General features: G+C 36.7%; 1 protein-coding gene across 5 annotated transcripts in view; it reads left to right on the top strand.

Moving 5' to 3' along the window:
• The first annotated feature begins 4,811 nt into the window (after positions 1 to 4,811).
• Positions 4,812 to 11,929, top strand: part of RYR3 (ryanodine receptor 3) — a 220,382-nt gene continuing 213,264 nt past the window's right edge. For all 5 annotated transcript variants that reach the window (XM_054069060.1, XM_054069058.1, XM_054069057.1 and 2 more), the window contains exon 1: positions 4,812 to 4,935. In XM_054069060.1, the coding sequence (XP_053925035.1) occupies positions 4,885 to 4,935 (51 nt within the window). In that variant the 5' untranslated portion in view covers positions 4,812 to 4,884. The remainder of the gene's footprint in view (positions 4,936 to 11,929) is intronic.

Below are 11,929 nucleotides of genomic sequence, written 5' to 3'. Positions count from 1 at the left end.
AGAGAAAGTCCTACTCATGTGTCAGCATTTTAGGTTTAGGAAGAAACTTGTGACCCTACTTTTTCTTTGGGGTTTTTTTTTTTATTTTATTTTGTTTATTGTGTTTGTGTTTTAAAGAAAAATGAAGATACAGTATCAAAGTTCATAGCATCATAGATTATAGTAAAATGTGTGTGGCATGATCTATAATAAAATTGGAAATGAGATTCCCAGTGTCTTAGGTTAAAATAATGTGAATGGTTATGTTTACTAACTGAAGACACAGGTGACTTATTTATTTATTTTTAAAATCTATACCACCAGATGGCAATCTAACATAAACTTTTGAACATTGGTGAGGGAGAATGAGTTTTGAGCATTTTTTTCTCATTTGGAACTAATTAGCTTTGAAATTGCTTGGAAAATCACTGAATTAGACCTTGCAGACAGTACTGATACCATGCTATGGCTTCTGTAACGCTATCATACGCTTTATTCTTTCCATATTCAAAATGAATTGCATCAAAGATTGCCTCAACTTTTTTAAGAAAAAGAAAACTCCATGCTATACAATGAAGTGTTGACAGAGGATACGCGTAAAGTCTCAGCAAAAATCATGTTTAAGAGGACAGAAAAAATATAGATGAAGTTTAGAAATATATGTAAATTAATAAAATCTTTCCCTCTTTAAGTTACTCAAACTAGTGATCTTCTGATGAAGGTTTTCTTCAACTTGACTAATATCCTACGTTTTCCACTGTAAATTGTAATGTGATACCTGTAGAATAAATTGAAAACAAAAGAACAACAAAACTAAAACTTGTTAAGTGCAAATTCATAGTATTTTTCTCCTCTGAGAATAGAATGCTAACTTGTAATAAGTGCCTAGTGTTTATGAACTGTACAAGTAGTTGACTTCTTTAATGCAAGGCTGAAAAGAGCCAGCATAGTTAATTAGAACACTTCTGTGATGTTTTTGTGAAGGAAACAATGTGTTTCTTAGAATCACTTTTAAGTACTTAAGTAGAGCATAAAGAATGCGGAGATATATTGGTCTTTTAAGCAGCACCTAAATTTTAGCACTTAGGCCTGTGCTTATCAGTGGAGAGTATGGTTTTGACTCCTTACCCAGCAAACATTCGGGTAACTGATGTTACCAATGCTTTCTGACAATGCTGGCATGCATGCCCTTACCGTTACGGATTTTGTAGATATCTTCTACTAGATATTTGATCCATCTTTGTCTGGAGGTGTAGATCTTCCGAAAGGTAAAATACTCGTAGCAAGAAGTTAGATTAATGTATTTCTTTGGATGACTGTTTAGTTCTTTTTATAATATTCATGTTGTTGTTTTATTGCCAGGCTAGTGCTACTATAAAAATTCTGAATTATTGTTTGGTGATGGCAGCAGTGAAGCCTGCCAAAAGCTAACCTAGAATCTAGAACTATTGGGAAGAGTCAGTCAGCCTGAATTCCTTAGTAGGAAAGAGCTTATGCTGGAGAACAAGCAGACAGTTTGTTTTTGCTGAAAAAGGAAAGGACATTTTCCTTAAATTGTTGATTTATATGAATTTTGTAGACGGGTTGTTTTTATGGCTTTTAAAATACCATAATAGAGTCTGCCCAGAATGTATCCAGAACAAAAGTGTGAAATTACAGAATTATATTTGATTAACATGAATTGGATATCATAAAATGCACAGTCATCCCAATTCAGATTATTTGACCTGTGTAGCTTTCTCAGGGGGCTGCTGCACCTCACAATCTTGAAAGAGTCACTGTAAATCTCTACACACTGTGTGCATTATGCGTTTATTTTTGGATTGATTTACCACAATGACCTGAAGTTATTTTTTTGTTAATCATAGCTTCAGTAAATTAAAAAAAAAAGTTGAAAGATTTTTCAAGACAAGTCAGTGTTAAGAAATTAGAAATGCACGGCATTATGCGTCATGTAAATGAGATTTCTGATTCAGTGTGATTCCATAAAGCAGCCAAATCTCAATCTCGGAGCAATGGGGAAGGCCTGGTAAAAAACTCGCTATGTCTTGAGGAGATGTACAGTTCATTATGTTGTAGCAGCTGAATATTTTTCTTATTAAACCTACAGGCATAATACCAAGCAGAACAAAACTCTAAGGAATGGAGTGCTATGAAATGATTTTGCAGTTTGCTTGACAATTTTAAAAAGATGAAATCTAAGGAAAATATTTTGCTTACTGGGGCAGCAATTTTTTTCCCCAGACAGTGCACAGGCTACTTTGTAAAGTGAAGCATCAAACAAAAATAGCGGGTCTTACAAAGATGAAAACAAACCTGCTGGTGAAATTTGATGGGTCAAAATTTTTGATATCTTCTGTGATCTCTGTTACAATGCTGGAGGTATTACCAATACTCCTTTTTCCATACATGTTGTCTTTTAATTAAAAATGCAAAATGAGATCCTGGCATGCTGACATGTGTTTAAAAAAATACCAGTAACCTCAGTATCTGACTTATTAGAAATTGCAGACGTGGGTATCTATAGCTATCTATATAAGTGGATCTAAATATAATATTTTATTCTAGAAGCATATCAAAGTTCCATAGGAACCATTTTGATGAGAAAACACTTGAAAACTTAGATTTTTATTCCCCTTTCCTTTTATTTGTTAGATTCATCTCAGCTTTGCATGTTTAGAACTTACTGTCTGGAAACCTTACTGCAATAACTGAAATAAAATTTGACCAGCAGTTACGCTATATGACATTGATTTCTGTTTGTGAATCTTATGACTTGCACTCATTTTCTCAGGTTTCTAGGTATTTTTTGTTTATAATCTTTCGAAGTAAAGTAAGGTTGAAAGGTTGCTTCATATAATGTGCTACAGAAAAACTATCTGTACATCTGCAGATTTTGCCGTGCAATAAATGTCAAGGCCATTCTAAATACAAATGTATGGATAAGTATGGGTCATCGGTAGGCCTCTCTACATGATCTATTTTTCAGTAAAAACAGAGTGACATGCTTTGACTTTAGGCAAATTGTCCCCACTCCTCTATACTGTTTTGTGTAATAACTACATTCTGTGAGGAAGGTCTGTTGAGTTCTGCTCTTCCTATTGATGAGGAAAAAGATAAAACATTCATTGAAAGATGGCTGGAGAAAAAAAAAACACAACCAAACACAAAACTGGATATTCAGAAAAGCTAAACAAATCAATTTTCTGGCATGTCGGGGAAATATTTTTCTGCCACATTGCCTTTGTCTCACACAAAGCTATTTTCTTCTAGCTCACAGCAGCTAACAAAACCTACAGGATCCAGGAAGGGGAGTGGATGGTCTTACAGGGCCAGCCTTTACGATTATGTCAGCTAGAGGCTTCAGAGTTGCTGTTGGCTTGAAAATGCCTGTTGCTGAGTAATGCGATTGTCGTTATGCTTGTCATTATGCTTTGGACAGAGTTTCTCTGAGTAGTAAGGGGGAGTGAAATTAAACATTTTTCAAAGCATTTTGCCCTTTATTAGAGAAATGGTTAGACATCTCATTGTTTGGTTTGCATCTATGTTTATTTTAATTAGTGAAAAGTTGAAATAGTATTTTTTGGGGGATAGGGGGAAGGGCAGTGTGCATCAGGCTTTATATCCTGAAGACAGTTGTGTATAAACTTACTAGCTTGTGGACATAGAGAATCTAGTTTCAGTTTTCACTGTGTTACACTTGTCCTTGTGACTCCAAGAAAGTTGTTTTTCTCTTCCCCTTATGCCTATATTTCTCATTGTTAAACAAAAAATTTCCTTACTGAGGTAAAGACTGAATACATATGGTACTCTGTGAGGGTATGTATTGATGTAAATGTGGACAGCAGGGTTTTTGGGTAATGCTTCTCAGATGTGGAACATACAGGTAGACAGTTGTAACCCTAACACAAAATGCAAGATCATACGGTGAAGTAGCTGGCTAGAACCTTCTTGGTACTCTGTTCTTCTGTTTCCTTGTGTCTTGCTCTTTTCCTTCCTTAATTAAAATTTGTTATACAATTGATGTATATTTTTTCCTTGCTTATTTGCTAATAATAAAGTAATAATGAGAAATTTTCCTTAATTACAAATTTCTACTTTATTTAGCTAGAATTGAAAGTTATTTTAAGTTTTATTTTAACATAACCGTGCTTTATAGACTGTGAAGTAATTTTTATGGTGCCAACCTCTGTACATATTCAGGTGCAGTTCTGAAAAGGTACAAATAAAAACCTTGCAGTCCTGAGGATATGTGTATAAATACCATTTAAACAAGAGCACAAATAACTACACATAGTAGGTTCAGATCATTAAGTCATCTTGGAAATCAGATTTGCAGCTGCTTATGCAGAGAAGCCAGAAACGGAAGTTATTGTAAGCAAGCTGAAAATATCTGCTGTCAAAATCAGCTTGTCCTGTGATCATCTGATTTACATCCTTCTGCCTCACAAATCAGTAGGTTGAGTGTTTCTGAAATTGATACGTTTCAGTGTAAAATTGAGTACCTTGATCTGTGAAAATGGCAGTGCAAGCTCTGCTTTCTTTAACACTTCACTGTTATTGCTGGTTTGACCAGACAGTGTCTGGGGGGGAAAAAAAAAATCAACACCTAGTGATGCATATAATGCTTCCTGCAATACCTTAGCAGTAGGGTTTTTTTTCCCCTCTAGGGGTAGAGAGAAAAGGAAAAGAATTGCTTGCTATGAGCTGGAAAAGCAGCGCAGTTGGCTCTGGCAGTGAGGGGGTTGACTGACAGTCTGCAGTGCAGTGGAGTTAGCTGAGCTCCCTATATGGCTGTGGATTAGCTATATGCTAATACTGATAGGAGAAGAGGAGCTGTAGCGAGCACAGTGAGCTGAAGGTGGAGGCGATCGGAGTCTCAGCAGAGCTGACTCCTCAAGAGCCATGGCTGAAGGGGGTGAAGGAGGGGAAGATGAAATACAGTTCCTACGAACTGTAAGTATCATCTGTTTTTTATAGGTCATCTAGTACGTGATTTTGTGTCTGATGTCTATTTCCTTTTCTGTTGTATTAAAAATAAAGTGTTATTTTTGTGCTGGACTTTGCCAAATGGGAGAATTGATTTAGTCAGTGAAAAAAACCAAAGCAAGAATATGAGCTTTAATAGCACCAGGCAGTCTCTGTGTGTTCTTCCTTGAATCTGTTCAGTAGTCAGTTTGGTATAAAGAGACCTATTTCCGCTGTAATCCCCTATGTTTGAAGCGTCCTCGTCAACTTTGTACTTGGGTTTCTAAATGTAGCATGCCAAATATCTGACCTCTGAAACTTCTGTCTAGGTTAGATTTCACTGACATTAACAGAAGCTTTGCAAATAGGAGAGCCTTAAAATGATGAATAAACCAAGCAAGCCCTTGATGACCTCTTTGGATAAACATGCACACAGAAACACTTGTGTGTAGGGAATACCAACAGATGTTGAAGTCAGGGCTCTGCAAATCTTTGGGGTCTTTTCTCTGCTCAAAATAAGCTTATTTTAAAAGGAGATAAGTATTTCTTTGGGAAGGGGTGTTAATTAGTGAAATAGCCTTCACCTGGTGTAATTTTCTATAAAGAGCCCTCACACCATTCTTGCCTAAAGCTTTACACAAACCTAGTATGATAACCAATTTGGACTTTTAAGCAAGTAGTGTTCATGAATTAATTTTGGGGAAGAGGATAAGATGCTTTTCATGTGTCATCTTGTGTCTCTCATCATCTTTACCCTGCATGACTAAGAGTGTCTTGTTGTGTAACTGGCATGAAAAAAATGCTATTGATGTGTGAATTCCCATCTCTTTCCATACTATCTTTATTTTGCATTTATCACAAATAATATTTCAGAAACAGTCTCTTCTAGAGTTGATAAAACTTTAAAAGGGTAAAACTCTAAAATAAAACATGCTAAGTGCCCAAAGTAGGAAATTACAAGGCTGATTTCTTGGAGGCTGGGAATATTTATTTCTGCAATTAAAGACTGGAGAGTGGTGATTACTGCTGCTGCTTATGTAAATTGTTTAGGTGTGATGAAGTGTCATTAGCGCTTTTAGGCCTGGGAGAATTTCATGGGGAGAGGGAAATGGATAATCAGAATGAAGCATCCTTTCCAACATCTCTTCCTACCACTCCACTTCTCAGAGGTATCTATATTACATAGTTTAGTAGATTACTCAACCTTTTGGAGAAGGTGCTTCTGTCAGAGACTGGAGCTTTAAATGAATGTCCTTCATCCTTTTACTTTCTAAGATGTTGCCTCGACTGAACAGTCTTCCTCAGTGATGGTGAGAAGCTGTGCCTACTCATAGACAGCTTGTGTGTGCTACATGAGATAGCAATTTCTGCTACTATGACCCATTCTCATACTAACGGAACTCTATTGCACTTCTTTTCAATGGGTAAAATAAAGCTCTAAATAGAAATGGAGGCCAAAAATGAAAACAGCAGAAGTGAGTCTATGCAGAAGTGTTCCTTCTACTTGGTGTTAGGAAATCTTTTACATGGAAAAAAAAAAAATTGACTAGATTTCTGTCTTGGAAGCCCCAGCTTCTTGCTATGAACACTCCTATCAGTTAACTGCTGTCTGCTCTCCATTTTAACTTCCTTCACCTTCATAGAGAAAGAACCAGTTTTTGTTTTTTGCAATATACCAAAAAGGAACCATTGATTAAATACTGAGTGCTACAGTGATGTAAGACTTCAGTACGTATTACAGCTGTTATTGTTTCCTAAACACTTTTTGTACATACAAACATGAGGTACAGCAGCCCTTTAGAACTCTTCCAGTGAAATTTTTGATAACTCAGGGTCTTCTCCAGATCAACATGCTTCCTGGGAATTTGGGTTACAAGTGAGCGTTTCCTAGGCTTGCGTAGCTGAGTCTTCCTTTGAAGTTGTTGATCTATGTATTCTTATTCTTGAGTCTGTAGACAGAAGTGCTGTAGGATGATTTAGTTGTATCAGAGAACTCTTTCTTGGTGAGGTATAAAGTAAGACTGGATCTCTTTTGATCCAAAAATATGCTACAGTATTTTTTGAAAAAGCAAGAGAATTCACTCTTAAAATTCCACTAAAATTGATTTTTGCTTCCTTAATGGGAAACTCTCCCTTTGTCCCACATTTTTGTTGGTCATGATGATTTTTTTTTCTTCTGTGTCTAAGTTATGATATAGTTTTGTGCACCATTTTTTTAGGCTCTCTGCTCATTTAGAAGGGCTAGAAGCTCAGTAATGTGTAAAAATTATACTGGATTTGTTTCTAGGGAGCAGCAGAGTTGTGGGCACACTTACAAACTGATGGAAAGCTTTTCACTGTCACATGGAATGTATTCCTCATATGACATTCCTCATATTTGAGTAATTTGACAGCAATGGCAATGACAAAGACCTTAAGAGCAAACTCCAGAGAGGAGAGGACAACACGTTCATTGTCATAGTTGTAGTAGTAGTATTTCTTCAATACTTATTTCAAGTAAGTCCCAGATCTTGTGTGAAGTCTTTATGTGGAATCATAAAGATTTCCATCAGAAATACCTATATAGTCACTTGCTAACAGAGAGGATGATTGGAGAAGGGGCAGCGAGGGGAGTCACACTCCTGCCCACTGCATAGGAATAATTTTAGTGTCTAAATTATCGTGGTAAAAAGTAGTTAGTAGATGTATTGCTATGTTATTTTTACTGAAATTCACTGTATCAATGAAAAGTATTTTGCCTAATTTTAATAATTTTATTTATTTTTATAGGGCTTGTAACACATGAATCGGGAAAGTTTTGCCTTGTTTTTCATGGATCTGAACAGTGCGTGTGTTGTTGTGTATGGGTATTAGAGTGTGTAGACCATTGTGCACACATCTGCATATGCGTGACTCCCCATGTGGTTACAAATTCTTCTCCAAGTGTCAAAGGCCTTAACAATTGGTTCTTCTTTGACTATTGCTCCTTTAACAGCTTGTCTCAGTGGCCTAATTGTGAGCGTTCTGATAAACCTTTCCAATCACTGTCTAAAAACTCAGATGGGAGTGGGAAATTATTTTCTATCATAGACTAAGTGTAGTTATTTATTACACTTAAATAGCAAAGTACTACCACTGCAAAGACCTAGAGTAAATTTCTTGGATTTAAATTTTTTTCAAGATCTATTCCATGTACATAGATTTACACCATGGGTTTACAGATCTTTTTTCAGGTATGTTTTTGATCATTTTTGTGTTAAATTGCTGTTCAGAATCAAGACAACCATGTGTGGCTTATACATGTTAAAATGTGGATACACTTTCCTGTCTATATTGCTTGAAAATGAGCTCTTCTACCATTCAGATGGCACAGATGAGCTGGGACGTTATCTCAGTTTTATAATATGAACTGTCAGGTATAGTATGATTGACATTTCTTTTTTTCAATCATTTTTACTGTTGCCAGATGTAAATCTAAGAAGTGATTATATCTTTTTCATTTTATTAGGAGTTGTATGAAAGCACTTCAGTATACCCGGGATTAACACGGCATAAAACCAGTTGTTCTTTAGATGCTTTTAATACACGCTGTTTTATCAAATCTGTGTTACTAGTGGTGTATCTCTAGTGACATAACAAAGAATGTGTGAAGAAGTAACATTAAAATAATTTGTCCTTAATTATCTAATAGTTATGCTACTAACTGCATGATGATGTTTTGTAGTAACGGTCTCTGTGGCTTGATTCAGTAAAGTGCAAATATCTGCTATACAGTGCTCAATAGATAAAACAAATATATGAGATGAATGTCCAAATGTCAGACAATAGTTCGACATATTTCTAGGGAGAAGTTTTTAGCAGAGTTGAATTAAAAATAGATTTGCTAGATGATAGTGTGTTGGAAGACTAAATCAGGTAAAGGGGTGCAGAAAGGAGAAAAGGCATATGGAATTTTTGCAGATATAACAAGTGGACAATGAGACTTGCATGATGATCAGTCAGAGGTAAAGGCTGATTTCTCTCTATCAAAATGAAAGTGTTTGACTTAGGGACGCACTTCTAAATGCCCTGATGTCACAGGCTGATATTGGAGACGGTACGTTGTTTGATCTGTTTCCCCCTGTTGCCTTTCTTACATTATTCTTTAGCATGGATTTATGGAATAGACTGTAAACAATTTTTCATACAAGGATGCAAAGAGGATGCAAAGAGGTGTTCAGAGATGCAGCGTACAATATTGCATGTTGTATTACATGTAATGATAGTACATGTATGTATGAGATGTGTATATATACATCTGTCATATATATGTGTATAACCCATATATAGGCATATATCATATGGGATATATAGCTATATGTAATCAGTTGCATTTTTGCAGACTGCTTCATACTGGTCTTGTCTACAGAAGAAAAAAAAAGGCAACATTGTACTACATGAACTCAGCATCACACTTTACTACTGTTTCTTTCTGTGACTTAAATTTTAAAAAAATGGTATTTCAGAAAGGAATCAGTGCATGTATTATAAATACAATGTATTTTTACAAAATAATTACAAGATTAAATATAGTCATGATTGATTTAACTCCTATGATAGATCTAACTAACTCCTTGTCAGTTTCGTTTCCTTTTTTTCTTTTTCAGTTTTATTTTTTGGGGGGTATCAATGTCAATGCAGATCTGCTGAAATAACATTACATTTGTTACAATCAAGAAAAACTCTTCAGTCTCATCTTAGAATGTTAGTGAGTTGAAAGCATTTTTGGTAGGATTTGTGACCATGCAATAATCCTAAATTAATAATCCAAGCATATATTTCCCTATTTCTCCTTAGCCCCACTGGTGGCTGTTGTAGGGACTTGTCTTTTGCTCAAGCTCTGTGTTTTGTTGTTTGAAAGGGGGATTAGTATCTTCATTAATAAATGTTGAGTATGCTAGTGATGTTCCCACGTTTTCATAGAATGCAGCAAGTGGGTTGCCTGATCTCTTTGCCTTTTTCCTAAACCCTTGCCATACTAACTGGGTATGATTCATATTGAAATCCAGCTGTGAATAGCACTTTATCCTCAGTTCCCATGGCAGTGCTGTGACTACACAACCAAATGCTGCCAGGTGCATTAGTTACACATTCCAAAAATTAAAACAAATTTGTGAACAGGGAAGAGAGAAAAAATAAATTTGGCACACATTTATTTAAAATATACTGAATTCAATCACAGGACAATAGTTTAAAGTCATGTACTTCTTGAATTCATTCATGAAACATCTTTTTCCCCAAATGGCATATAATAACACTGCAGATATATAATAAGCACAGACCTCTCAGTTTAACAAAACTCTCTATCATCTCAGTTTAACAAAACAAATGTTAACACAAATACTCGTTTCTAATTCAGAAAGCAAAGTTTAGTCATTAATATATGCCTCAATTAATATTTTGTTTTATTTACCCAATGTAGAAATTTTAAATTTAATGTTCTGTCTTTACTGTGGTTAAAAAGTCACCAAATCATTCCTTATGTCTCTGGATTATTAGGTGTAGTGGTTTTGGCGATGGAAGATTTAAAATTGTGTACCAGACATTACTCAAAAAGACTATATGTTGTTCTAATTGCAGAAGATGTTTTCCTCCTCAATACTTGATTAATTTGGGGAACTTTTGGAAACATGTTTTCTGAAAATTACAGTAATGTTCTGAAGCACAGTTAGCAAGTATGTGATGTACTTAGAGTGTATGTAAAGCAGTTCAATATTGGGATTACATACAAATTATAAAAATCTACAGGAATATAGATTTGTCTTTCCTACGTCTGCTTTTGGTAGTGTCTCACCTACACTATAATGCATGCATGCATCTGTTTGTACTGTGCACCTGCTGTTGGTCAACTCTGTGTTAACAGACGTGGTTCAGCTGTAAATAGGAGCTGATGGCCAGTCTGTTGATCAGGTAACCTCTTTTTTCCAGTTGCCTCTTATGGCACATCATGTCTGTGGTGAGGAGTGGCAGGTTTGGTTGATGGAATAAATTCATAGAATAGTTTGGGTTGGAAGGGAACTTAAAGATCATCTAGTTCCAACCCCCCTAATGTCCAATGTGTCCCAGACCAGGCTGCCCAAGGCCTCATCCAAACTGGCCTTTAACACCTCCAGGGATGGGGCAGCCACAGTTTCCCTGGGCAACCTGTGCCAGTTCCTCACCACTCATAGTGAAGAACTTCCTAATGTCTAATCTAAATCTGCACCTCTCCAGTTTATACCCATTTCCACTAGTCCTATCACTACAGGCCTTTGTAAACAGTCCCTCCCCAGCTTTCTTATAGGCCCCTTTCATGTGCTGGAAGGTCGCTATAACATCTCTTCAGAGCCTTCTCTTCTCCAGGCTCAACAAGCCCTATTCTCTCAGCCTGTCCTAGTATGGGAGGTGCTCCAGCCCTCTGATCATCTTTGTAGCCCTCCTCTGAACCCATTCCAACAGTTCCATATCCTTCTTAGGTTGAGGATTCCAGAACTGGACACAATGCTCCAGATCAGGTCTCACAAGAAAGGAACAGAGGGGCAGAATCACTTCCCTCGACCTGCTGGCCACGCTTCTTTTGATGCAGCCCAGGAGACGGTTGGCCTTCTGCGCTGTGATTGAACATTGCCAGCTCATGTCGAGCTTCTCATCAACCAGCACCCCAATGTCCTCTGCAGGGCTGCTTTCAATCATATCATCCTCCATCCTGTATTGAAATGGGGAATTGCCCTGACCCAGGTGTAGGACCCTGCACTTGGCCTTGTTGAACCTCATGAGGTTCTCAGAGGCCCACTTCTCCAGCCTGTCCAGGTCCCTCTGGGTGCCATCCCATCTGAGGCAAAGAATTTTTTAAGTCCCTCAGCCTTCTCGTCTGTTGATACAAGGTCACCATATTCAGCCATCAGTGGGGTTACATTCTCTTTAACCCTTCTCTTCTGATTGATGTACCTGTAGAAGCTCTTCTTGTTGATCTTCACTTTTCTTG

The sequence above is a fragment of the Cuculus canorus genome, chromosome 5, assembly GCF_017976375.1.
Source record: "Cuculus canorus isolate bCucCan1 chromosome 5, bCucCan1.pri, whole genome shotgun sequence".
NCBI lineage: Eukaryota > Metazoa > Chordata > Aves > Cuculiformes > Cuculidae > Cuculus > Cuculus canorus.
The sequence above is the reverse complement of the archived record's forward strand: the minus strand, read 5'-3'. Positions and strand labels throughout refer to the sequence as shown.